This window comes from Periplaneta americana, chromosome 6, assembly GCF_040183065.1.
Source record: "Periplaneta americana isolate PAMFEO1 chromosome 6, P.americana_PAMFEO1_priV1, whole genome shotgun sequence".
Taxonomy (NCBI): Eukaryota; Metazoa; Arthropoda; class Insecta; order Blattodea; family Blattidae; genus Periplaneta; species Periplaneta americana.
The window spans coordinates 56,243,586-56,269,200 of NC_091122.1; the positions used below are offsets into that span (position 1 = coordinate 56,243,586).

A 25,615-nucleotide genomic window follows, 5' to 3' on the forward strand; every position below is an offset into this window, starting at 1 on the left:
AGGAAGAGTAGGAGAAAGTTGGGAGGATAGAAAAGGGATTCAAACGAAGAAAGAGATTACGAAAAAATGAAAAATATGGAGGAAAAACAAAAGGAGAAGAGTAACACAGAGAGGAAGAGTAGGAGGAAGTTGGAAGGAGGAAAGAAAATATATTGAAAAGAAGAGAATACGAAAAAATGAAAAATTGTGGAAGGAGAAGAAAACAATGAAAAGAATAATGCAAAGAGAAAGAGGAGCAGGAAGTTGCAAGGAGAAAAGAAAAGGGATTGAAAAGAAGAAAGAGATAACGAAAAAAATGAAAAATTGTGTTGGGGTAAAGAAGAAATAGCGAAGAGTACTGGAAAGACGAAGAGGAAAGAAAAGGGATTGAAAAGAAGAAATAGATTATGTAAAAATGAAAAATTGTGCAGGTAAAAGAAGAAAAGGTATTGAAAACAAGAAAGAAATAACGAAAAAAAGAAACATTTTGGAGGCAGAAGTAAAGGAGAAGAGTAATATAAAGAGGAAGAGTACGAGGAAGTTGAAAGAAGGAAACAAAAGGGATTGAAAAAAAAGAAAGAGATTACGTAAACATTAAAAATTGAGGAAGAAGAAGGAAAGGAGAAGAGTAATACAAAGAGTAAGGTCAGGAGGAAGTTGGGAGGTGGAAAGAAAAGGATTGAAAGGAAGAAAGTGATTACGAAAAAAATGAAAATTTGTGAAGGGAGAAGAAGAAAAGAAGAAGAGTAATGCAAAGAGGAAGAGTAGGAAGTTGAAAGGAGGAAGGAAAAGGGATTGAAAAGAGGAGAGATTACGACAAAATAAAAAATTGTGGAGGGAGAAGAAGAAAAGGAGAAGAGTAATACAATTCTAGAGATTACGAAAATTAAAGATTGTGATGGGACGAGAGGAAATGAAAAGAAAAGTGAAGAGAAGGAGCAGTAGGACGAAATTGGGGGTGGAAGGATAAGGGCTGAAAAATAGGAAAATTTGAGAAAGAAATGAGAGATTGTGGAGTGGTAGGAAGAGATTCGGAGGAGGAAGGAAAAAGAAGAAAAATATTACAAAAATGAGATTGTGGATGGAGGAAAAGAAAAGGAGAAGGAAGAGAGAGTGAAGAGAAGAAGGCGTAGTTGGTGGAGACTGGGTGGAGAAAGGAAAAAGATCGGAAATAAAAGAAAATGTTACAAAAAATGAGATTACGGAAGGCAGAGAAGGAAAGGAGAGGTAAAAGATAAATGTAGAGAACAGCAGGAGTAGTAAGAGGAAATTGGAAGGCGAAAGGAAAAGGACTGAAGAAAAGGAGAAGAAAGAGAAAACCAAAGAAAAGGAGGGGCAGAAGTAGATTCTAAGAGAAAGGAAATGAAGTGATAAGAAGAAAAAGATTATAAAGTAATGAGAGATTGTGGAGAACAAGGAAAGGATAAGAAAGAGAAACTTAGAAGAGGAGGAGGACGTAAAGAAAGGAAGAAAGAATAATGAAAAGAAGAAGAATATTAGAAATAAATTGCGAAAAAAGGAAAACAAAGAAAGGAACTAAGAGGATTAAGAGCAGTAGAAGGAGATTGGAAGAAAAAAGGAAAAGGATTGAAAGTAAGGAAAAGATTACAAAGAAATGAGGGATTATGGAGAGTAAAGAAGAAAAGGAGAATAAATAGAAAAGTGAAGAGTACGAGTATAGGAGGAAGTTGGGAGAAGAATGGAAAAAGGATTGAAAAGGAGGAAAAGATTAAAAAAATTATAAATTGTGGAAGGAGAAGAAGAAAAATATAAGGAAAAGAAAGAGCAGGAGCAGTAGGTGAAGATTGGGTGGTGAAAGGAGAAGGATTGAGAAGAAGGAAAAGATCAGAAAAAGATGAGAGATTGTGGAGGGAGGAGAAGGAAAAGATAATGAAGAGAAAAGCGATGAGAAGGGGCAAGAACACTAGGTGGATATTCGGGGGAGATAGGAAAAGGATTGAAAAGAAGGATACAATTAAGAAAGAAATAAGAGACTGTGAGAGAAGAAAAAGTAGAGATGAAGGAAGAAAAATAAGAAGAAGCAAGAGCAGTACGCAGAGCTTGGGAGGAGAAAGAAAAAGGAGTGAAAAGGGGTAAAAAATTACAAAAAAAAAATTAGAAATTGTGGACGTAGAAGAAAAGGAGAAGAGAAAAGTGAAGAGGAGGAGGTTGGGAGGAGAAAGGATAAGGATTGAAAAGAAGGAAAAAATTACAAAGAAATGAGATTATGGAGGGAGAAGAAAAGGAGAAGGAAAAGAACAACGAAGAAAAGGAGCAGGAAAAGGAGGAGGAAATAGGATTGAAAAGTAGAAAAAATTTACAAAGAAATTGTGAAAAGGAGGAAAAAAGTAAGAGGATCAAGAGCAGTATGGGGAGCTTGGAGGAGGATCAAGAATGAAAGGAATATATTACAAGTGAAGTGAGAGAAAAAGGAAGGACGAGACAGAGCAAGAGGAAGAGGGGATATGAGGAGCAGAATTAGAAGAAAGAAAATGTGTAGCGAAAGTGAAAGAAGAGAAAGAAGACAATAACAAGCGAAATTGCAGCCTTGAAATGGCACTGCTATATTTTTGTTGAAGTCTTACCTGTGATCCCATATTGCCTTTCGTTGGTATTTTTGAGATCTCTTCCATACTCGCTGAGACAGAAAATCTTCTTTTGAGACGCTCATCGACTGCTGCCATCATTATTGATGATGTCAAATGGCCATACTTCTTCTGCCAAGTGTATGTGTCCAAGGAAACTTCCTTTTTCAGCAGACGTCTCATTGGACGTTTTGGAGCTGATGGTCTCAGATCTAAAATAAAAAGAAATTATGTTCGTGACTCAAGGTCTTAATGTCATACGTAAAGTACTATTGTTAAGACACTGCATAACTAGCGTTAAAGATATATTATTGCCAGTTGCAGCTTGTCGCTTTAAAATTGGGAAAGGCACATAATGTTACCTGTAAATTCTTTGGAGCCTCAAAAGTTGAGTATTTATGTATTTGTTTATTTGCTACTTATTTTCGTAAGTAGGTAAGTAGATAAATTTAATGTGAAGCATAGTTCAACAGAGTTTCAGGGTTTTTGAGAATAAGGTTCTTAGGAAAATATTTGGGGCTAAGAGGGATGAAGTTACAGGAGAATGGAGAAAGTTACACAATGCAGAGCTGCACGCATTGTATCCTTCACCTGACATAAATCCAGACGTTTGAGATGGGCAGGACATGTAGCACGTATGGGCGAATCCAGAAATGCATATTGAGTGTTAGTGGGGAGGCCAGAGGGGAAAAGGCCTTTGGGGAGGCCAAGACGTAGATGGGAAGATAATATTAAAATGGATTTGAGGGAGGTGGGATATGATGGTAGAGACTGCATTAATCTTGCTCAGGATAGGGACCAATGGCAGGCTTATGTGGGGGCGGCAATGAACCTCCAGGTTCCTTAAAAGCCAGTAAGTAAGTAGGTACTTTGAACAGAAAAGATTGGCCACTTCTTATTACATTATACTGGTCATCAATGGGAAGAGGAAACTGTCACCAGTTCATTCTGCACCAAAATCTTGCTAGATGACATAACTGCCACACCTTATGTACTACAGCAGCGGCATAACTTTTTATAGCTGGGCCCCCCAGCAAAAATGATATCTGGGTCCCTTTTCTTACTGCCATTTTTTTCATATTATCATAATTTTAGTTTTACATCTAATTTGAATAAAAAAAAATTTAGCACAGCAATATACTCCATTTTTAAACAAAATTAAGTGAACATAACTGAAAAAATTTATACGATATAACTAATATTTTACTAAGGCAGTTTATGGAATACTTGAGCAGTAGGTTGGGATCCATACAGACAAAACTAAATTGATTCAATAGAATCCAACGCAAGGCAGCAAAATATGTCAAAATGGGAAAGGGACATGGTGAAGAGATAGTAAAAGATTTAGGGTGGAAATTTCTCAAATTAAGGCGACGAAAAACCAGACTCACCACATTGTTTAAGGCACAAATGGGATACAAAGCATGGATCAACATCACATTAGTGACACCATCATACTTAGGCAGGGCTGATCATATTAGGAAGTTTAAATGCAGAAAATAAAGAACGGATGTAGCAAAATTTTCCTTTGTTTACTGCACAATACTAGACTGGAACAGCTTACCTGCGGCAATCTTTCAGGGTGGTCCTCTCAAAATCAATACATTTAAGGACAGGTTGAGAAGATTAGACTGAAAATGTAATTGTAGGTGCAGTGTAATTACCTAAGTTGTGTCATGTAATTAATTAAGATGATATGTAATTACTTAAGTTGATAATAGTTGGGTGTAATAGAAGTACTTATAAGTTAGGTTTACTTTTGGTTATTGTAGGCGTTATTATAGCATAGTTTTTATTTATAGTCCTAGGTTTATTGCATCTATTTATTTATAGTTAGAAGTAAATTTACGTTTATTTTATTTTTTATGCTCGACCATGCCGAAATGTAGTAATTATACACCTGGTAGCAGTCCTTTAATGCATGTCATTAAAGTACACCTATTCATTAAAGTTCAGGTTTCCGATTATTCTCGGATATGCAATCGAAAGACGAGGGAAACGTCACAGAGGCTGGAAATCCAATACTGTCGTAGAAGATTATGTTCTGTTACTATAATAATTAGAGTTAATTGTAAATAATATTCAAATAAATTCAATTTGTCATCTCGTTTTTCAATTCTAAATCAATTTCCAGGTTATACATTTTCTGCATTACATCAAGGTCAATGACATTATTGTTCCTCGGAAAAAATCAATACTTTCGCGTCTGCGCACATCTCACAATTTACGAGCTATGCACAAGGTCACTTCCGATCTTCAGTCAGATACGAATAAAAACATAAACAAACATACTCGCGTCTTAATTACTATCATTATAGGCTCGTTGCATAATGTACTATTTCAAGTTCTCTTTTCCTTTTACGTTTTTCTGCGCCACTTAAATGTTCAATAATTAGTTTTAAAAGGCTTCACTGTCACAAAACACGATAAAAAATTAAATCTAGTAACAAGCAGACGTGTTGCTATACAAAACTTCTTTATTTCAATGTGGCGTTTACTGCAGTGAGCTCTATATTAAACTGAAGACACAACTCAATGCTTTAAAAGTGTGACAGAATGCTAAGCGCCTGAGCGTATTGCTATCTCTTTCTAACATAGTGTTGTCCTTGTCTCTCTTGCAGTGAATGCTATCGTACACTAACGGTATTTGTAATGCTTGCTGCACATGTGCAACATCAACCTCACGAAAGATTCATTGAAACAAATTAGTTAGAAAGAGAGGAAAAAATACTCTCACCACCAGTCACGCTTTCAGACAGGAAAGAGCATTGCGATGATGCCTCCAGTTTAGTATAGAGCTCACTGGTTTACTGTTTTATATTCTGCGTCTATGGCTGGCAACCTGATGACATGAAAATACACCACTAGAAACAATGTCTCTATCCATAAAAATCACTGTCATGTTTTCAACATTGGCGAGTCTACTGAGGCAATCGATGGGGATGTATAATGCGAGGTACTGCCAGATGAATCATTGTATGCGCATCCTCATGTCCAGTAATGGCGGTCATTACCACAGATTTCCAATGCCAGAGAGTAAAAAGAGTGGCTATGCGTTATGGAAAATACATAATGTGGACCTTGAACTGTAATTCGAACTCATTTCCAAATATGCGTCAGTAATCACTGAACGTTTTCGGGCCCCCCTGGCCTCGGGGCCCAACCACAATGCAGGGTCTGTGCGGGTATAAGTTACGCCACTGTACTGTAGGCTAGTGCTTTCTGACAAAAATTTGACAAATTTGCTCTTAAAAGATACCATTTAGATGACAGAGATAATAAGAAAATGATTAAACATTATACAGTAGAATTCCTCGTATCCAGCAACTGTGGGGCAAAGCCAGTGCCGGATGACTGATTTTGCGGGATAATTGGAAAATACGTAAAGATATACTGTACTGCACAAACATTTTTTCCATGTTGAAATTTAGTAATTTTAATATAGATATTTAAAAATAAAGTTTTGAAATACGTACAATGTTTATTTTTAGTACTGAATACACAATGTACGTTCACCAGTTCATAATTATTATTGTAATACATAATAGCGTAAAAATTCTAAACATTTTCGTAACCTTATGACAATTTTAAGTAACGGTCATGTCATGTGAAGAACAGTGTAGCCAATGTCGCAATTATGAAGATGAAGTAGCGCTCGATGATTTGAACCTCTTTAACATATCTCTAATGTCTGCTTGTTTATATACAGGGTGGAACGCTCGACTGTACCTAATTTCAATTGTATGTGACTGGTAAACGGTTGAAGATAGAAACCTACAATAACGTTTATATGAAAGGAAAACTCAACAAGTTTCGATATGCACATCACCATATCTCTATGTGAGCTCCAGCTGTCACTGTGACGATATCGAGGTGATGAACAATTTCTTGCCAAGCACGTTGGAGCACGTCTTCTGGTATGCTCTCAATAACCCCTATGATATGCTCCTGAAGATCACAAAGGTCTCTGACTGGGGTGGCGTACACTTTGTCTTTGACGTAGCCCCAGAGAAAGAAATTGTATTGGCGAATTCCACTCGTTTGGGTTTGTCATCTGGCTCCAGACGTTGCATTAACTGCACTTGGTATGTGTACAGTTTGAGATGTTTGTGGACAATTCGCTGCAATGTTGATTTTGGTACTTGAAGTTCCTGTGAAACTCTTCTTAATGACTTCCGCGGGCTTTGCTCATACACCGCTTGAACATTTGCAACCATTTCGTCGGATGTTCTACGACCAACACCATGCTTCTTCAACACCGATCCTGCAGCTAAAAATGTATCGTGCCACTTCTTAATGCTTTTACAGTTGGAGCATCATGGTTAAACACTCGCCGATACTCCCTTTGAGCTCTAACAATTGATTAAAATTCCGCATACCACAACACAGTTTGCGCTTTCATCTGCAGTGTCGCCATTTTGACAATAGATATAATCTATGAAAAGAAACTGTGTCTGCGCACCATCTACCGATAGAATTCGAAACTTGAGTTTTCCTTTCATATAAACGTTACCATAAGGTTCTATCTTCAACCGTTCACCAGTCACAATTGAAATTAGGTACATTCAAGCAGTCCACCTTGTATACTATCTCTCACTCGAATGAAACTTTTACGCGCTGTATGAATGGAGAATTTCTCACTTTCCTATTTAGACTCGTCCAACAACCCTTCAAAACAGACGAGTTCAAGTGGTAAATTTAAAAATATCATCTCTGCGCATTTTTTGTGAGGCCCAAATGACAGTTTACCGATGCTACTCCAAGGACATAATGGGGTTTTCTGTCTATGTTTTCACGCGTGAAATATCAGAAATATCTGGAAATAAGCAGTAAATGTACAAAAGAAAAAGAAGAGAAAGAAGACTTAGTTTACAGTACTGCATTTTTATATACTATTCATTCACTACACCTACCCTCAATTTCCTTGGCAGGTGCTACATATGTGGGCATTTTGACGTAGGTGGCTGGAGTGTTATGCAGGCAGACTATGGGCAGACAGCGGTTCTCCAACAAATGAACAGCAATACGCGAGGAATCTGTAGACATCTCCAGGTTCAGAATTGGTATGTGCAGCTGCAATGACGAAATAGCACGTCCCCGTTTTGTGTCCCATACAATAATGCTCTTGTCTTCAGAACCTGTAGAGTGAAAATGATAAAACAACATTGAATACTTTGTAATAAAACGTTTTTACATCTATAATTGTAAGTAAAGAATATATTAATTATGATATGGACTGAAGAAAATTACTTTAAAATGAAGAAGTGCTTATATCATAAGAGTTGACTGACTGATTTAGAATACTAAACACTTGAGTAAATCAATTACTATAATCAACTGCGCTTGGTTCATTTTCAGTTCCTTCACTGTATACATGTACAGACCTATAATCGCATCGCTGTTATTTCTGGCGTGACTCCTCCTCTTTGCTCACGCCTTAGTAAGTGAAGGCTCTATAAAGTCTAGGTAGGTAGTATCGTTCGCCATTTTTGTCCTTTCGTTGCCGAGCTACCAGACAAGGAATCTATTTGCTGCACCGTTAAACATTATCATGTCATAGCTCCTATGATAATAAATCAAACATGCTGTAATTGAGCAGCAAATAACGTCCTCGTGTGCTTTCTGCGAACGCCAACGAAAGAACCAAAATGGCAGGCGATTATATTAAGTATTTATCGAGCCTTAGGAAGTGCATAACGTCATCAGCAGTGAAAGGCAAGATGCACATATTTAAATGTAGCCGACCTGCAATGTGATTGGCTGCCGGAAATATGAGCGACAGGACTATAGAAACAAAATTCAGGTGGCCCAAATTTTGTTTCTGGGTTTGTACATCTGCAGGTGATATTATAAAAGGCTATAAATGAGGGAAATTTTGAATTAACATATTCCTATGTTTCTTCTACTAAAAATCTTCACAATCGTTAGTGTGGTAACATATGTTATCATGAATTGAGAACAAACTAAGGATGGTCCCAAACATGAAATTTTACCTCAAATCATTTTTTATTATAGGACAAAGGGAAATATAGTAAGCAGAACTCGGATTTTATGTAATATGAAAGTGGAAAAATACAGTATATAAATACGAGGGTCGTTCCGAAAGTAGTGCCTCCTATTTTTTTGTGTTGACCTGTAACGTCTGTGCTGGATGTCAGTGGCGTTGTAGTAGAGACTGAACCTTCACGCTAATGTCCTGTTAGTTTGGTTATCGTGCGACAGATAGTGGCAGCAGAGCAATCTACCAAAATCGCATCTGACATAGAGGTGCGTAAGAAATAGAGATGTGTTACTGAATTCCTCACTGTCAAACAAACTGTACCCACTGACATCCATCAATGTTTGCTGAAGGCATACAGAGACCATACAGTGGATACGAGTGCAGTAAGGCTGTGAGTAATGCTTTTCAACAGTGGCAAAAATGACAGTCCTTTCAATGTACTGGCTAAGTTGAAAGCCTGAAATTCCAGAGTCAGACCAGAGAAGAAAACCTTTTACTTGCAACGTGATAAGGCCAGACCCCACATCAGTTTCGCGACCAATGAGCATGTAGCAAAATTTGGCTGGACTGTCCTATCACATTCACCATATAGTCCGGACTTAGCGCCTTCAGACTTCCGTCTCTTTGAGCCCATGAACAAGGATCAGTTCTCGGACCTTTACTCTTCATGATTTATATTAATGACGTGACTAAAATGATAAAACACTGCAGATACCATATGTATGCTGACGACTTGCAAATTTATTTGCATTTCCACCCTGACGAGACACAGTAAATAAAATAAACGAAGACTTGAATTCGATTTCACTGTGGGCACACAAATTTGGATTAAGGTTAAATCCAGAGAAATCGCAAGCAATCGTAATGGAACATAATCGTCTACGAAGCACTCTTGATAGTAGTACTATACCACATATAATATTGAATGGGATTATTGTTAAATACAGTGAAACAATTAAAAATCTTGGCATTTTTATGGATGGCGATCTAAATTGGAACACTCAAGTAAGACACACTTGCAAAAAAATATTTTCTCAATTTCACTCCTTGTTTCATATGAAAGAATTTCTACCACTTAGTCTAAAAAGGAATCTTATTCAGACGCTTGTAATGCCCCATTTTGATTATTGCGATTCCTTACTAACTAATGTAAATTCACTCTTAGCTGAGAGACTGCAACGTGTTCATAATGTGTGCATACGATTCATCTGCATTACTCGGAAATTTGACCATATAACACCTTCCCTCCAGTTACTTTCATGGGTGCGTCTGAAGGAACGAAGAACAATACATTCACTGTATCTTCTATTTAGAATCATGCATACTTCTACTCCGAATTATCTATTATCGCGCTTTCAATTTCTTACAACTATTCGAAACCGGCATCAAGCACTTCTTTCTATCCCTCATCATAGAACGTCTTTATACTCATCCTCCTACACTGTAGAAATACCTCGTCTCTGGAATTCATTACCTAATGACGTCAGGGACTGCCGGACTTTATCACAATTCAAAATTAAATTAGAAAATTTTGTCTTATTTAATGCTTTTTAGGTATTGCTAGAAGTGTTGATTTGTGTTTTTTACTCTAGATTAAAATCGCAAGTTTCTTGTTTATATTAGTTAATTAGTTAGGATACAATTAATTAATACTTAATCACTCATTTAAAGTTTGTGTGACTGCAATCTGTGTATATTTTTGTGTGACTTTACTTTGTTTATAGTGTTTTTTTTTTCCTTTTTATTTCTGTTATTGTATTTGTATTTCTAGTGTTGTGGAAGAGAAGGCCTGATGGCCTTAACTACACCAGAATAAATAAATAAATAATAAATAAATAAAAGACGGACTGTGTGGGCAACAGACAAGGATGCTGCACTGCAGCTGTAACAAAGTGGCTTGTCTCTGCTGGTTCAGATTTTTAAGAGCGTGGCATGCATTCTTGTTCATCGCTGGAAAAAAATGCATAACGACATAAATGGTGACTATGTGAAAAAAATAACTGTATGTAGCTGAAACCTTGCTCTATTTAACTGTGTTATTATGCTCTGTGTATCTGTTGTAGTTTCCATGAGGTATTACTTTCGGAACGACCCTCAAACATATGCAGGCGAAACAGACAACATTATGTAGATGAATATGTAATAAATTAAAAAAAAATGTAAACCAAAAATCAAGTTTCGACTTAAAAAATTTCTTTAGATCCTCTACATTTTTTACAAAATGGAATTATCAAAATATACTTAAAAACCTATTGATTACCCTACTAATCTCATATTTTCGGATTTAAAATATATAAGATTGAACAATTAAGAAATACGCATTATTGAAGTATTATCATAAAAATCGTATAGATTATATACCATTTTCTTATATTTACAATACTAGATGGAACGTTAATTTACTATTGAGAAAACAAAAAATTTTTCAAATGGGGGGTTTAAAACACAGTATTAGTCTCTGACCAAGATTATATAACTCCATAATCAAAATGCATCCTAAATTTTCAATATTTTTTGTTATTAAGTTCAATAAAAAGTTAAACATCTGCTTATAAATGATAATTAAATTGATTTTATACATAAAGATTTTTATGTTATTTACTTTTTTTTTCGTTTTTTTTTTTTTTTTTTTTTGTAATTATAATATTTCTGTGTATTTTTTGTATTGGATTGAACTAAACCAAACACGAACTTTGCTCATACGAGTGTTCCTTATATTTTATATACTTAATCATCATCATCATCATCATCATCATCATCATCATCATAATCATGTCCACATCTGAAGAGTAATGGTCAGCGAGTCTGGTCACGAAACCAGGTGGCCCAGATTCGATTCCCGGGCGGAGCAAGTTACCTGGTTGAGGTTTTTTCCGGGGTTTTCCCTCAACTCAATATGAGCAAATGCTGGGTAACTTTCGGTGCTGGACCTTGGACTCATTTCACCAGCATTATCACCTTCATCTCATTCAGATGCTAAATAACCTAAGAAGTAGATAAAGCTCGTAAAATAACCTACTAAAATAAAAATAAAATCATCACCATCACCATCATCATCATCATCCAAACAAGTATAAGGCCCAAGACCAGTGAGTCATTCTCGGTGCACCTTTTTCCTTTTTGGATGGCCCAAAGAGCTCTTCCCCTGGGGACGGTATTGTGGTACGCCCTATTTTAAACTAACGATGCTCTGACGATTGAGTAGCAGTGGAATATCTGTAACATCTGATATAAAGGAAATGCTACATATGTGGGAATCCCACCAATTAAACCCTTCTGGACTAGCAACCCATTAAGCATTCATTTTATACTGTTTTCAAGTCTCATACAAAGACTTGGATGAATAAGTCTAACAAAAACCCTGAAAATGAGGAACTAAAGAGACTTCAATGAAGTCACGTCAGGCCTAGCAAGCTGGTCGTGGACAATTAAGTTGCTTTCGGGAAACAGACAGGCCTCAAAAACAGTGAAGCTCGAATGTATATAACATAGTAAAAAGTTTAGTGTAGAATGCACATATAGCTATAAAATGTAAAATTTCTATGTACAGAAGTTATTTTAAACCAGTTTGTACACATGCATTTTAAATTTGGACATATGCACAAAGAGAAATTAGTAGAATTGAAGCTCGAGATGAAATTTTTGAGTGGAATTTCAGGGAAAACCAAAACGGACAGAATAAGAAATGACAGAATTGAGAAATTTTAAATATAGAAAAACTTGAGATGAATTTTTACAAAACCATAAAAATGTCTCATAAATGTAATTTCTCTCTTATTTCACAGAAACACACGCATTTTTGCATTTTGTACTCAATTTCGCATTTTATTAAAGATTTAAAAACTAAAATAATATAATTAACATACTTTTAAACATGGAATTACTTATTTCGACATTATTTAGGCACATTTTCCAAATTTTAAATATAAGACTTGGAATTTTATCAGTGTTGAAGATTAAACTTTGAATTTCAAAAAAGTAAAAAGTTGTATTTCGCAATGTAATATTTTTAACCAGAGACTTAATGGGTAATAAAGAAAGGGAACTGGCTCTATAGTCTAAATAACCATTAAAGATGGTGGTGGTGACGATGATAATAATGATGATGATGATAATAATAATAATAATAATAATAATAATAATGACAACAACAACAATAATAATAATTAGGGCTAGGATTTTGATGAAATTACATCTTTTTTCTAGTAAGCCAGAAACATTGCTGCTTTAGTATTTATATATTATGTGATAAACTGAGTGTTTTGAGACATATTTGTTAGGACATTTTTTTTTTGCATTTTTTGCCTGTTTCAACTCATAAGAGCATCTTTTGTTTTATTCGGTCATTTTTTAGGCATTTTCATTTAATTTTGGTCATAAATCCCTATTATTAATGTAAAATAATGTTTATTTCCTTTGATATTTTCTTTACATATTTGTCCATTAATACCCATTATTTTGTATAATATTTTAATCGTTTTTGTACACAAATATTGCCATTTTAACGTAGTACACCCCATGTAATGGATAAGTCCAACCGCCCCTTGAATATAGACTCTTCTATACTTGCTAATTCAGGATAAGAATGGCCTTGTGGTAGACTACATGGAAACTAAAAGTAAAGTAAATCCATGGAGCTACAGCCCATGAAGGGCCAAGACCGACCAGCTGACTGCTGACCTCACGTCCACATGCCGAAGCAGAGGTAAACAATCATACATGGAAACTACATCAAGTAAAATAATTAATTAAAGTGTACTACTTACAAAAAAAATATGTAAAATTTAATTTAATTACTAGTCTAAATATTAAGTAGTACAAAAACTTTTCCTACTAAGCCAACTATGTAAGATCAATTTTAAATCTTTAAAAAAATGCTCTTAAAAATCCCCTAAAAATTGATCTTCTAAGTCATAAATGCATTGTTTTTGGACATTTTTTCATGATTTATAGGTCATCAAAATTCTAGCCCTAATAATAATAATAATAATAATAATATTTGATGTTGGTTCAGTGCCCTTACCTGATACAGCTAAGCTACCATCTCCTGTAACCTTCACGCATGTGACATAACCAAGATGTCCGGTCAGGACATGAATATCGTTGCCAGTGTTGATGTCCCACACAATGAGATTCGCATCACGAGATCCTGATACCACCAACGACTTGTTGAGAATAGACACAGCCACGCAGGTCACATGGTCAGAGTGACCTACCAGTACCTACACAAGGAAATAGGAGACATATCAACAGTACTGAAATAATTAATTTTCTTACATTATTTATTAGTAACTGACTTGAATTGGTAGGTTTTAAAACCAATCCTAGGTAGTGGAGGAATTTCTCCCGTAGTCAAAACTTCCAGAAAAGCCATACAGTTCACTCAGCCTCTTGTTAAACAAAGTATCTGACCTTCTTCAGGGATAAAAGGTAGTCGGAACATGGTGCCAACCACACCACCTCATTGTAGAGCTGAGGGCATGAAAGCACAGAGCTTTAAACTCCATAGTTCTCATAAGCTTTCATGGCGTGTAAGGGGATACTTTTACCTTTTCATTATCTATTAAAAATATATCTGTTGCATTAATCACGTGTGGTTATATTCATGATGATTAGAGATTTTAGCAACTTAAAATAGAAAATTTTGCACTTTAAAAATTAAATTTAACATTTTGTAGTGCATTTAGAGTATGGACTTCCAGTGCAATAATGGATTACGACAAGGAGAGTCTTTCATGTCTCCTCTTCAACAGAGCCTTGGAAAAAGTTATTAGAGATGCTGAGATACAGAGAGATCACACCATATTTACCAAGTCAGTACAATTACTTGGATATGCTAATGATATAGATATAATTGGCAGATCCTTTTCCGCAATGTCAGAAGCTTTCCTTGCACTCGAAAGAAATGCCAAGAAAATGGGTTTATCTTACATGACATCTGACAGTAGCTATTTTAATAGAACTGATGTAAAAATAGGAGAATATACCTTTGAATTAGTACACCAGTTCACTTACTTGGGGTCCATAGTCCAAATGAACACTGATGTTACGCAAGAAATTAAACAACAGGTCAAGATGGCCAATAGATGTTATTTTGGTCTGATTCAACATATGAAGAGTAACATATTATCAAGATCTGTGAAGGTCTCGTTACATAAGATCCTCATAAGACAAGTACTACTGTATGCCTGTGAAACGTGGACTATGAACAAAAATAATGAACAAATTCTCCAGCGTTTTGAAAGAAAAATATTGCGCAGAGTTTATGGCCCAGTGTGTGACAGGGGTGTATGGAGGAAAAGGTATAGCCAAGAATTGTATTCTCTTTATGAAGATGTGGAAGTCTCTAAATACATAATGTTAACCAGGCTAAGATGGGCAGGACACCTGATGGAAGGAAGAGGCAGAGATCCCAAAGAGAATAATGCTACACAGCTGGATGGGACAAGAAAGAAAGGAAGGCTGAGATCAAGATGGATTGATGGAGTGGATGGTGATGCGAGAACTCCTGGGGTGAGAAATTGGTGGATGGTAGCTTTGGATCGTGATGGCTGGAGACGAGTCCTTGAGGAAGCCAAGACTCAGTAATGAGTTGTAGAGGAGATGATGATGATGATGATGATGATGATGTTGATGATGATGGATGATGGATGATAATGATGATGATGATGATGATGATGATGATGATGATGATAGTGCATTTAGCATTTTGAGATGGAATAATTTTTTGTGGGAAGTTTGGTGGTAAAAAATCATTGTCGTCAATGTGTCAACTGGTGCATTTTCTAGATTTTATAGTTACAATTACTGAAAATAATACATTGGTACAGAAACATATAAAATTATAGTGAAATTGTAAACATTAAGAACATGCCAAAAGGTATAATGTGATTTTATCTCTACCCATCTTGTCACTCAGTCAACTGCTACCACATACAATTTCCAGCAATGGTACACATATTTTAAGAATATCTTTTCAATGTCGGGTACTTCATGTCTATCATTTACCCAAGCTTCTACTTTACAAGAGACGTACCATAATTGTAGACACCTTGCCGACGTAGCATTGCCCTTGTTGCACCACATGAAACGGTTTAGAGTGCATCAGTATGTTAATTATAATGATTAATGCACCAACGGTGATATACGAGTAGGAAAAGAGGAACAGCCAATGAAAATTTACTACTGAACACAGTATTTATCCTATTTATCCAACATAAATTTCGTTTGGGCCTTCCGGAATTCGAACCCATATTACCAGTATGGAAAGCCAATGCTCTAGTCATTCAGCTAAAATTGGGATGATATTTTTTCATTGCCAACTTAGAAACACTCCAAACTAATAAAAGTTATAAACTCGGAGACCAAGATGTTGGACGGATACTCTCTGGTTAGATAGTGGGATGCATCTCCTTGAAATTTGAGATTACTGTCACAGCATTATAATACTTTTACGCATAGAAAAATAATTTATTTACTATAAGCTTTACCTGTTATTAGTGATAAGAATAATGAGGATGACATACAATCAAACCTACTTTCATAAAATGATGTATTTGATGACATTAACGTAATTCACAGTTGCAAGAGATTGCTCTTGTTAATGAGATCAGATGGGGAACAACAGCAATGACAACATTATTAACAACAATTTCAACCCAATATTTATCAATATATCAGGAGAAAGTAGGCAATGGACCTAAATCTTACCTGTGCCAGTTTTCCACCTGCTACTTGCCACACTTTGAGAGACATGTCCCTGGAACCTGTTATTACATGAAGGGAGTCCATTGTCAACACAAAACATGTCACTTCTTCGCTGTGTGAAACCGTATACCTTTCATCTTCACGACTGACTGACCAAATTCTCAAACTGCAATGAAATATAAATGACAGTTTTAGTACAAGAAAATATGAAGTCCAGAGTTGTGCATGTTATTTTGCATTGATTCATGAAACAGATTTTAAAAACTACTAGAAGAAACTTTGAAATATACACATTTGAAGAAAAGGCGAGTTTATGCATAATTTTTTTATTACTTTAGAAAAAAGAATATAGCCCTAAATATATATTTCGAACTAGAGTTGGAAGAAATAAATACAGTAATGAAGAAACACAAATAAATAATCATCATCATCGTCCTTGCAGGTATTAGGCCTAGTGGCCTGTTATGGTCTCCACCCATCTTTTCAGGGGGCGTCCCAAAGATCGTCTTCCATGTGGTATATAGCGGAGAATTTGTCTTGGGAATCTGGAACGGTCCATTCTATTGACATGGTTAAGCCATTTTTGTTTATAGTGGTTGAGATGTTCATAAACAGGTGTAATTTTCAATTCTTTTGTAATTAGTTCATTCCTTTTGTGGTCAAGCAAGCTGTAGCCGGCAGTCCTCCTTAGAAATCTCATTTCCGCAGTTGTTATGCATTGAATATCTGAGTTTCGGACAATCCAGGCCTCACTACCATACATGAGGACGGGTCTTGCTAGAACTTTATATGCTTTTAACCTGGTATGTTTTTGGGTTTTCGTGGTTGTGAAAACCTGGTTTATGGTTCTTAAGGCTCCATTAAAATGTTGAATATTTTCAGATATATCAATAACAGGTAAATATGTCAAATTATAACCTAAATATTTAAATGAGTTTATCTGTTCTAATGTATAGGTTCCAATGCAAATTTTACTCCTAACTGGCTGTTTACCTTGGAACACCATAATTTTTGTTTTGTTTGGGGAAATTTTCATATTGAAATTTTGTGCTATTATATTCAGGTGATGTATTGAGTATTGCAGCTCGTCTTCATTTGTAGCAACAAATAAATAATTAAACAAGCAATTAGCATGAAAACGAATAAATAAATATCACAATGAGAAAGTCTGTGTGTATGTATTTAGTAAGTAAGTAAGTAAGTATGTATGTATGTATGTATGTATGTATGTATGTATGTATGTATGTATGTATGTATGTATGTGTGTATGTATGTATGGTATGTATGTGTGAGTGTGTGTGTGTGAGAGAGAGAGAGAGAGAGAGAGAGAGAGAGTGTGTTTGTGTGTATGTATTATGTATGTATGTATGTATGTATGTATGTGTGTATGTACAGTATGTATATATGTATGTATGGTGTGTGTGTGTGTGTGTGTGTGTGAGAGAGAGAGTGTGTTTGTGTGTATGTATGTACGTATGTATTATGTATGTTGTATGTATGTGTGTATGTACAGTATGTATGTATGTATGTATGTATGTATGTATGTATGTATGTGTGTATGTATGTATGGTATGTATGTGTGAGTGTGTGTGTGTGAGAGAGAGAGAGAGAGAGAGAGAGAGAGAGAGAGAGAGAGAGAGAGAGAGAGTGTGTTTGTGTGTATGTATTATGTATGTATGTATGTATGTATGTATGTATGTATGTATGTATGTATGTGTGTATGTACAGTATGTATATATGTATGTATGGTGTGTGTGTGTGTGTGTGTGTGTGTGTGTGTGTGTGTGTGTGTGTGTGTGTGTGTGTGTGAGAGAGAGAGTGTGTTTGTGTGTATGTATGTACGTATGTATTATGTATGTTGTATGTATGTGTGTATGTACAGTATGTATGTATGTATGTATGTATGTATGTATCTATGTATGTACTAAGAGGAAGGCAAAAAATAGGAAGGATTGGAAAATACTGAGTTTGCAGTGAAAGACCTGCCCTTGGGCAGAAAACTATGAATGAATGACAAGAATAAATAAATATATAAATGAATACAAATAAATACTTAAGTAAAGTAAACTAACAAATGAAGCAAAAGATACACTCATGAAGAAATAAAATAAATAATGAAGCAAACAATTTATTATGCAAACGAGCAAATAAGTAAATAATAAATAAATATAAATACCAGAGGTAAGTTATACGGAAATCTAATAAAAAGGAGAATATATTATAGAGCAGATGTGGAAAGGAAGGCTCTGTGAAGGCACCTCGCCCCACTGTGCGTGCTTACAGGCAGACAGTATTGAGGAGTTGGAGAAATACAGACAGGAGTTGATAGAAGGAAAGAAAGGGTGTAAGGTATGCACAGGCAATGGTGATTTAGGAGTGAAGTAACGCGATACCTTGAAGTTGATGATACAATTTACTTTCTGGATATTCTAACTGTTAATTATGTGAATCACAAACAATGTATACTGATTACAAATAATTCAATTTGTGCTTTATGAGAAAAGAGAGAGTGCTGTGTGGAAAGCTACCGCATTTATCTTTTCCAAGAAAAACTGCAAACATGACATAATGAGTCTTTCCATGGTATACTGGAACAAATGGCAAATAGGAGAAAAGTTCGGGGCAGAAGAAGATATCAGAATGTCTTTTGATAGAAAATAAGCGTCACTTTTGTGTAGGTATGTAATTATTTTAATTAATGTAATTGGGCAGAATACAAGGAAGGGTAAATAATGCAAATTATACATGTTCATCTGTAACTTTGATGGTACAGGTTGAGTACAGTGATCGTTTCTTAATTTTCTATTTCTATTTTTTTTAACAAGCTTATCAATATTGGAGATGTAATGAGTTGGCAATATTTAACTAAGACTGTTCTACGTTAGGTTGTGATTTACAATGAACTACACTATTTTTAAGGCAATTTCTATAGGACAAGATTTTTGTAAGACAATAAATACTCAGGTAATAATTAATAGTAGATAAAAGGGAAATTTATACATTTTCAATAACATGATGAAAGGACCCTTTAGGTCTGATTTTTACAGCCAATTTCTAACTTTGACTGAGCCTATTTTAGGCACTGAAAATCTAATTTTTAGAGACTAAAAAAATCCAAAAGTCTAGTAACAAGTTTAAACTTATCAGTACTGAATTGAGGACGTCACCGGAATAAGGGCGTATATAGCAAAATGTTGTTCCGATATAAACTGATATCAATGTTTGTAAGCTGTCAGGTTCATCATAGTTGTGCCGAAAAAAATTATTCATTACTGTTAGATAGTTTCGAGGACATTTAAAACAAAATTATTGAAACATAACAGTAAATAGTATGTTCTGCTATTAGTAAATAAATATAATATGGAACTCAGTATACACCCTTTTTCTGGCAACAATATGTTTTAGTAGTGTTTTTAATTATTCTGATGTTCTAGGTGTCTAATTTTGCATGAAAATTAATTATGTATGAGAACATCTCGTACTTTATTAATAATTTTGTCTTAAAAAGTAAAATAAAAAAAATTCAACACAATAAAATATAAGTACATTTACTATAACACATTAAATAAAAATATTGAATAATTACGCAAGTAGGCCTACAAAATAACATTACATTTTCAGTTTATGGTTTTCTTGTTCTTATATGTTCTTTTCTTCTTTGTGCATCATCTTCGTCATTGTGTGATGATGTCCCGGCTTTATTCAGCATTGAGTTCAGCCAACTTTGGCCATCTTCATCTAAAAACTGTAACAGTTCTCTTAAGTTCTTCACCTTGGAGGGTTCCAAAGGCACTGGGTTCATTTGTGTTGGACTCAAAAGTTTCAGCTGCAACACTTCCATTCTCGTCTTTGAAATGTCGTTGTTGTTTTCTAATGCCAGGCATTTGACAATAAAGTCATTATGACCTCTTGCACTCCAATATTTTTCAAAGATATTATCATGACCAGCCACTGAAGCACAGATTTTGAGATGTTCCGAATCCATTTCTTGGTTTGAGTTGCACAATGGACAGTTAGGGGACTGATATATTCCAATTCTATGCAGGTGTTTGGCCAAACAATCACGGCCTGTTGCCAATCTAAATGCAGCTACAGACGATTTTCATGGTAAATCGGGAATTAACTGTGGATTTTGATGCAGAGAGTTCCATTTTTTCCCTTGGGATTGTGTTATTAAATTTTGTTTGTTGAAGTCTAGGTATGTAGATTTAATAAATCTTTTCACAGAGTAATACGTAGATTTAGTAACAGGTCTGTAAGTAGCAGTGCTGCCCTTCTTTGCTAAAGCATCCGCATTCTCATTTCCCAGGATTCCACAATGGGATGGTATCCATTGGAATACAATTCTTTTATTGAGTGATATTAATTGAGAGAGCATTTTAGTTATTTCTGCTGTTTGAGATGAAGGTGTGTGTTTAGAGACTATTGATAGAATAGCTGCTTTGGAGTCTGACAATATAACTGCATTCCTAAATTTATTGATGTGGCATAGAAGATTCCTGAGACTTTCACTTATTGCAATGATTTCGCCATCAAAACTTGTTGTTCCATATCCAAGAGATCTATAAAGTGAGAAGAGACAGCACGTAACACCTGCATCGGCACCGTGTTCTCTGGAGATCAAGGATCCGTCGGTGTATAAATGAAGCCAGTTTTGTGGAGGGTACCTAATATTAATTGTCTCTAAAGACAATTGTTTCAGTATTTCAGTGTTTACTTCTGATTTCAGTATTTCTTCTATTAAATTTAGATTATATTCTATATTTAATAGAGTTAAAGGGTTTGGTTTAATTTGTAAGTTTTCTTTTAAATTCGGGATATTGATTTTCTGTTTTAATTCTTGAACAATGGATATGAAACTTTTTTGAGTTTTCAATCTACAGAGAGGACTGTATGAATGCCAATTGTTTCCTGGTAATCTAATAAGTTTTTCATATTGAATCAGTGCTTTTTCTTCTATTGGCATTTTGATGCTGTTAATGTTAGTGAGGAATCTCATAGAATCTATTGGAGTTGTTTTGATTCCACCAGTAATGAGTCTGAGAGCTTGGTTTTGAACATATTCTATGTCGTTTATGAAAGGTGAAGTAATTAAAATTTCTCCGCAGTATGTCAGCACTGGCTGTATAAACATTTTGTATGTAGTGTTCAAAGTATTCCTAGAGCATCCCCATTCCTTTCCTGCTAGTCTTTTTAGAAGGGAGAATCTTTTACGAGCTTTTTCAGAAATGTATTTCAAAAGGTTGCTCCATGTTAACTTACTATCGAAAATAACTCCAAGATATTTGAATTCATAAGTTCTAGGAAGGTGTTGGCCATTGTATTGGATAAATTTAAATTGTAATGTATTTGAAATGTTGAAGGAAACAAATGATACCGAGTATGAGGTTCAAGCTGAAAATACCCCTGATGTACTGCATTGCACTTGTTTATACTTTTGCATCATGATTGTATGAGAACGATTTAAGTTTGTACCCCTTTTATCATTGAGGATTCACCAGTTTATTCTGAATTGTTGTTAATCGTTTCTCTAAAATTTGCAATAGAATCAATAGAAAGTTTCGACACATTAATTTCTATACCCCCATTATAGAAAACACTATATTTCCACAAATTATCCTTATTCTTGAATGATTGAAGTTTCTTAGTTTTTAGATTCACTCTTTCAAGGCAAGAAGTAATAAAATTATATTATTCTAATTTCGAACCCATGTCACAAAAGAGTTTGAAAATAGAGAGTTGATCGTCCTTTGAAATTTCGTCTATACATATTTTCATATATCATGTTCTTAATGGTGTAATGGCTTCTTTTCCACTTCCTTGCCTGTACAAGTTGTGTATGACTTGCCACTGTTTCCATTTATTTTTCTTTCTTCGGTTTTCCATTTAGTTTTGTTCACAAGCTTCTTTTTTTCCATATGTTCGGTCATTATTCACTGCTACAACTGACAACCTGAAGTAGGCCTAAACATCGAATACTAGCCTACTACAGTACAGCTTGCACAGCATGTGACTGCCGCTGTAGTAGGTGCGTTCACTCGTTCAACGTAAACACGTAACATTGTGTCCTGTGTTACGTATTGAAGCTAGACTTACGAAAATTTGCTACAGTGTATGATACGCATTCAACTATCTAATCCCTTGATCGTCGGAAAACGGGTGTATAAGGGTATATGCCGTTATTCGGGTGAAGTCCTCAATTATCTATATTTAAAGTTTTGGTTGCAATTAAAAATTCCACCCTGTTGTGCTGCGTGCATGTGACGCGAATTTCGTAATACAAATTTCTCTATTGTAGTGCGAACTTAGACGTTATTGACACTAAAGTAGCATGTAGTAATGAAACATGAATAAGGGAGAAATAATGAAAAGAGAGATAACATGTGAAATAAACACATTAATAAAATAATAAAAGAAAGCAATCAGGTAACTAAATGAAACGTAAATTTAAATAAATAAAACAAACAATAAAAGGAATCAAATATTCCCTATTGCAAAGACTACCTGTTATCGCCGTTGCCACAAACAGCATACTTCATATTGTTGGTAACGGCAAGACACATTCCAGGACCGATGCAGGAATGCAGCAGTGTGGCATTGTCTGCTAACCATACTGCCAGGACTCCTTGCCTGTCACTGGACACAACACGACGACTATCCAACATCACAGCCACAGCCGTCACTGTAGCTTGATGACCCTGTTGTAAAAAGCATCAAGCATTGAATTAACGATATTCTTGTTGAATGTACTCTACATTTCTGTAATGAGTTTCAGTATGTAACAAAAAGTGACTATTGTAGACAGTCATTCCTAAAAAGTAGATCTTTCAATGCTAGGCAAGTAAAGTAAAATCCCTCGTATGCGGCACCCAAATAACCGGCAATACCAAAACAACGGCACTTTTGTCTAGGCCAAAAAAAAAAAGTCATTCATGCGAAAGGAAAGTGTCAGACGAAGATGTGAGTGGTTTTCGCGGATTGCACATGCCGTATATTGTTTACTGTTTACATTGTTCACGTGTGAAAACATAGACAGAAAGCCCTGTTATGTCCCTGGAGTAGATTTGGTAGCATCGGTAAGATGTCAGATTGGGTGCATCGGTAAGCTGTCACTTGGGCCTTGCAAACAATGTGCAGAGATGATATCTTTAAATTTACCATTTGAACTCACCTGTTTCGAAGGGGTGTTGGACGAGTCTAAATAGAAAAATGTGAAATTCTCTGTTCCTACAGCACGTAAAAGTTTCATTTGAGTGATAGATAATATAGGCCTATATGAAGAAAAAAGACATTAGAGATATTATGTTAAAAAGGTTCGAATCATCAAGTGCTACTTCACCTTCATAGCTGCGACGTTGGCTGCACTGTTCCTCTCGTCAAATGACCGCTATTTAAAATTGTCATAAGGTTACGAAAACGTTTAGTATTTCTTACACTATTATATATTACAATTTTAAATATCTTGGCATACATCTAACCAACAAAAATGAGGAAATGGTAGAAATACAAACAAGAATACAGACTGCCAATAAAGCACATTTCTCAGTACTTCCCATCTTCAGAAACAGGGATATAAACCAGAAATTAAAGGTAATGCTATGTAAAACACTCATTCGGAGTATAGTGATGTATGGAAGTGAAACGTGGACCCTCTCAAAGAAAGCCGTGGAATAGATCGATTCTTTCGAAACGAAAATCCCGAGGAGAATCTACGGACCTGTATGCGTGCAAGGGGAATGGAGAATTAGATATAATAACGAACTATACTCCTTGTATGAAGAGCTACCCTTGTCGCATGTTATTCGGATTAAGAGACTCAAATGGGCAGGTCATCTAATTAGGATGGAAGAACATCGAGTCCCAAAAAAGGTATTTTCAGGAGATTTCAGAGGAGGAAGGCCGGTGGGAAGACCACGTAACAGATGGGAAGATGGTGTGTGTCAGGATGCACTACAAATCCTCAAAATCCGGAATTGGAGAGTCGCAGCACAGGATCGACAAGTTTGGTGGAGTGCAACTGGGGAGGCCATGACCCAAAAAGGGGCCGACACGCCATAGAAGAAGAAGAAGAAGAAGAAGAATGTATTACAATAATTATGAACTGCTGAATGTACATTACTGTATTCATTACTAAAAATAAACACTGCACATATTTCAAAACTTTATTTTATATATATATATATATATTGAAATTGCTAAATTTCAACATGGAAGAAAAATGTTTGTGCAGTACAGTATGCCTTTACATAACCTATAAATGTATTTTCCAATTATCAGGTAAAATCAATTATCTGGCACTGACTTTCAATTATTTGCGCCACTTATCAATTGTCTCCCACCAGAAGTCAATGGCAGCAATCACAACTAGAGTCCCTCGATAATAATTGAATGCAATAGTGGAGACAATGGGCATATTCCTTCTGATTGGTTGGATCCACCCATGACTTCCTCCTAACATACAATCAATAAATCTAGTGACACATAAAGATAAATTGGGTCGAAATAATAAATCCCTCACTGTATGTAATGTCCAGACTAGAGGCCCTTTATTATGAGAGTTGAGACGTTGATGTAATGATTTGATAGCATTAAAAATGGAGAAACAAATCTTTTCATGAGGAAATGAAAAAGGATAGAGGGCAGTACAAAAAGAATAAAGAACTAGAAAAGGTGAAGCTTATTTCGCAATTGAGAGATAGAGAGAATAGGACAATTCGTAAAGACTGGAGAAAAAGTGCAATTTTTATCGAGACTTACAAAAACTTAACACGCAGCAAACCTTGTTGAGAGTCATATGCCACCTACCAGTTCAGAAATTCAAGAACCAATGACAAGACCTAGAAAATTTTATTGACTTTTATTATATATTTCACATCCAGTCCATGGGAAAGGGATGGGAAAGTATGTTTTTTTTCTTAATATTTTTTCACTCATTCTGCAGATCCTATTACTTTCAATAGATTTCTTTATCATGAAGTATATGAATCAATCAGTATATCAATCCGAAAGCAATAATTAAGAGAATCTACCATGAGACAGTGATAGTGAAAAAAGATCTAAACTGTTGGGAAAAAGAATTGATTAATCAAAACATCATGCCAAGTTTCTCACTTCACGTTGTATTCCATTTCCATTAAAAGTTGTGTACATACTAGGTTCAAAAAGTTCCCGGAATTTGCTAGCATCATAGAAACAACGTACCTTAAACACTATTCTACAGCATTCCCTTCAAAATAGTTGCCTTCCGCAACAACACACTTTTGCCAACGCGTGTAGAGTTCCTGGAAGCAGGCCTGGAAGCCATTTTGTGAAACTCATCTTAGTGCTCTCGTCGCGTTTGCGA

General features: G+C 35.4%; 1 protein-coding gene across 5 annotated transcripts in view; it reads right to left on the bottom strand.

Moving 5' to 3' along the window:
- LOC138701339 (protein qui-1) overlaps positions 1-25,615 on the bottom strand; it is a 1,858,863-nt gene that overhangs the window by 6,703 nt on the left and 1,826,545 nt on the right. For all 5 annotated transcript variants that reach the window (XM_069828122.1, XM_069828123.1, XM_069828119.1 and 2 more), the window contains 5 exons: positions 22,777-22,970; positions 16,276-16,438; positions 13,589-13,787; positions 7,478-7,702; positions 2,565-2,776 (listed from right to left, as the gene is read on the bottom strand). In XM_069828122.1, coding sequence (XP_069684223.1) covers positions 2,565-2,776; positions 7,478-7,702; positions 13,589-13,787; positions 16,276-16,438; positions 22,777-22,970 — 993 coding nt within the window. The remainder of the gene's footprint in view (positions 1-2,564; positions 2,777-7,477; positions 7,703-13,588; positions 13,788-16,275; positions 16,439-22,776; positions 22,971-25,615) is intronic.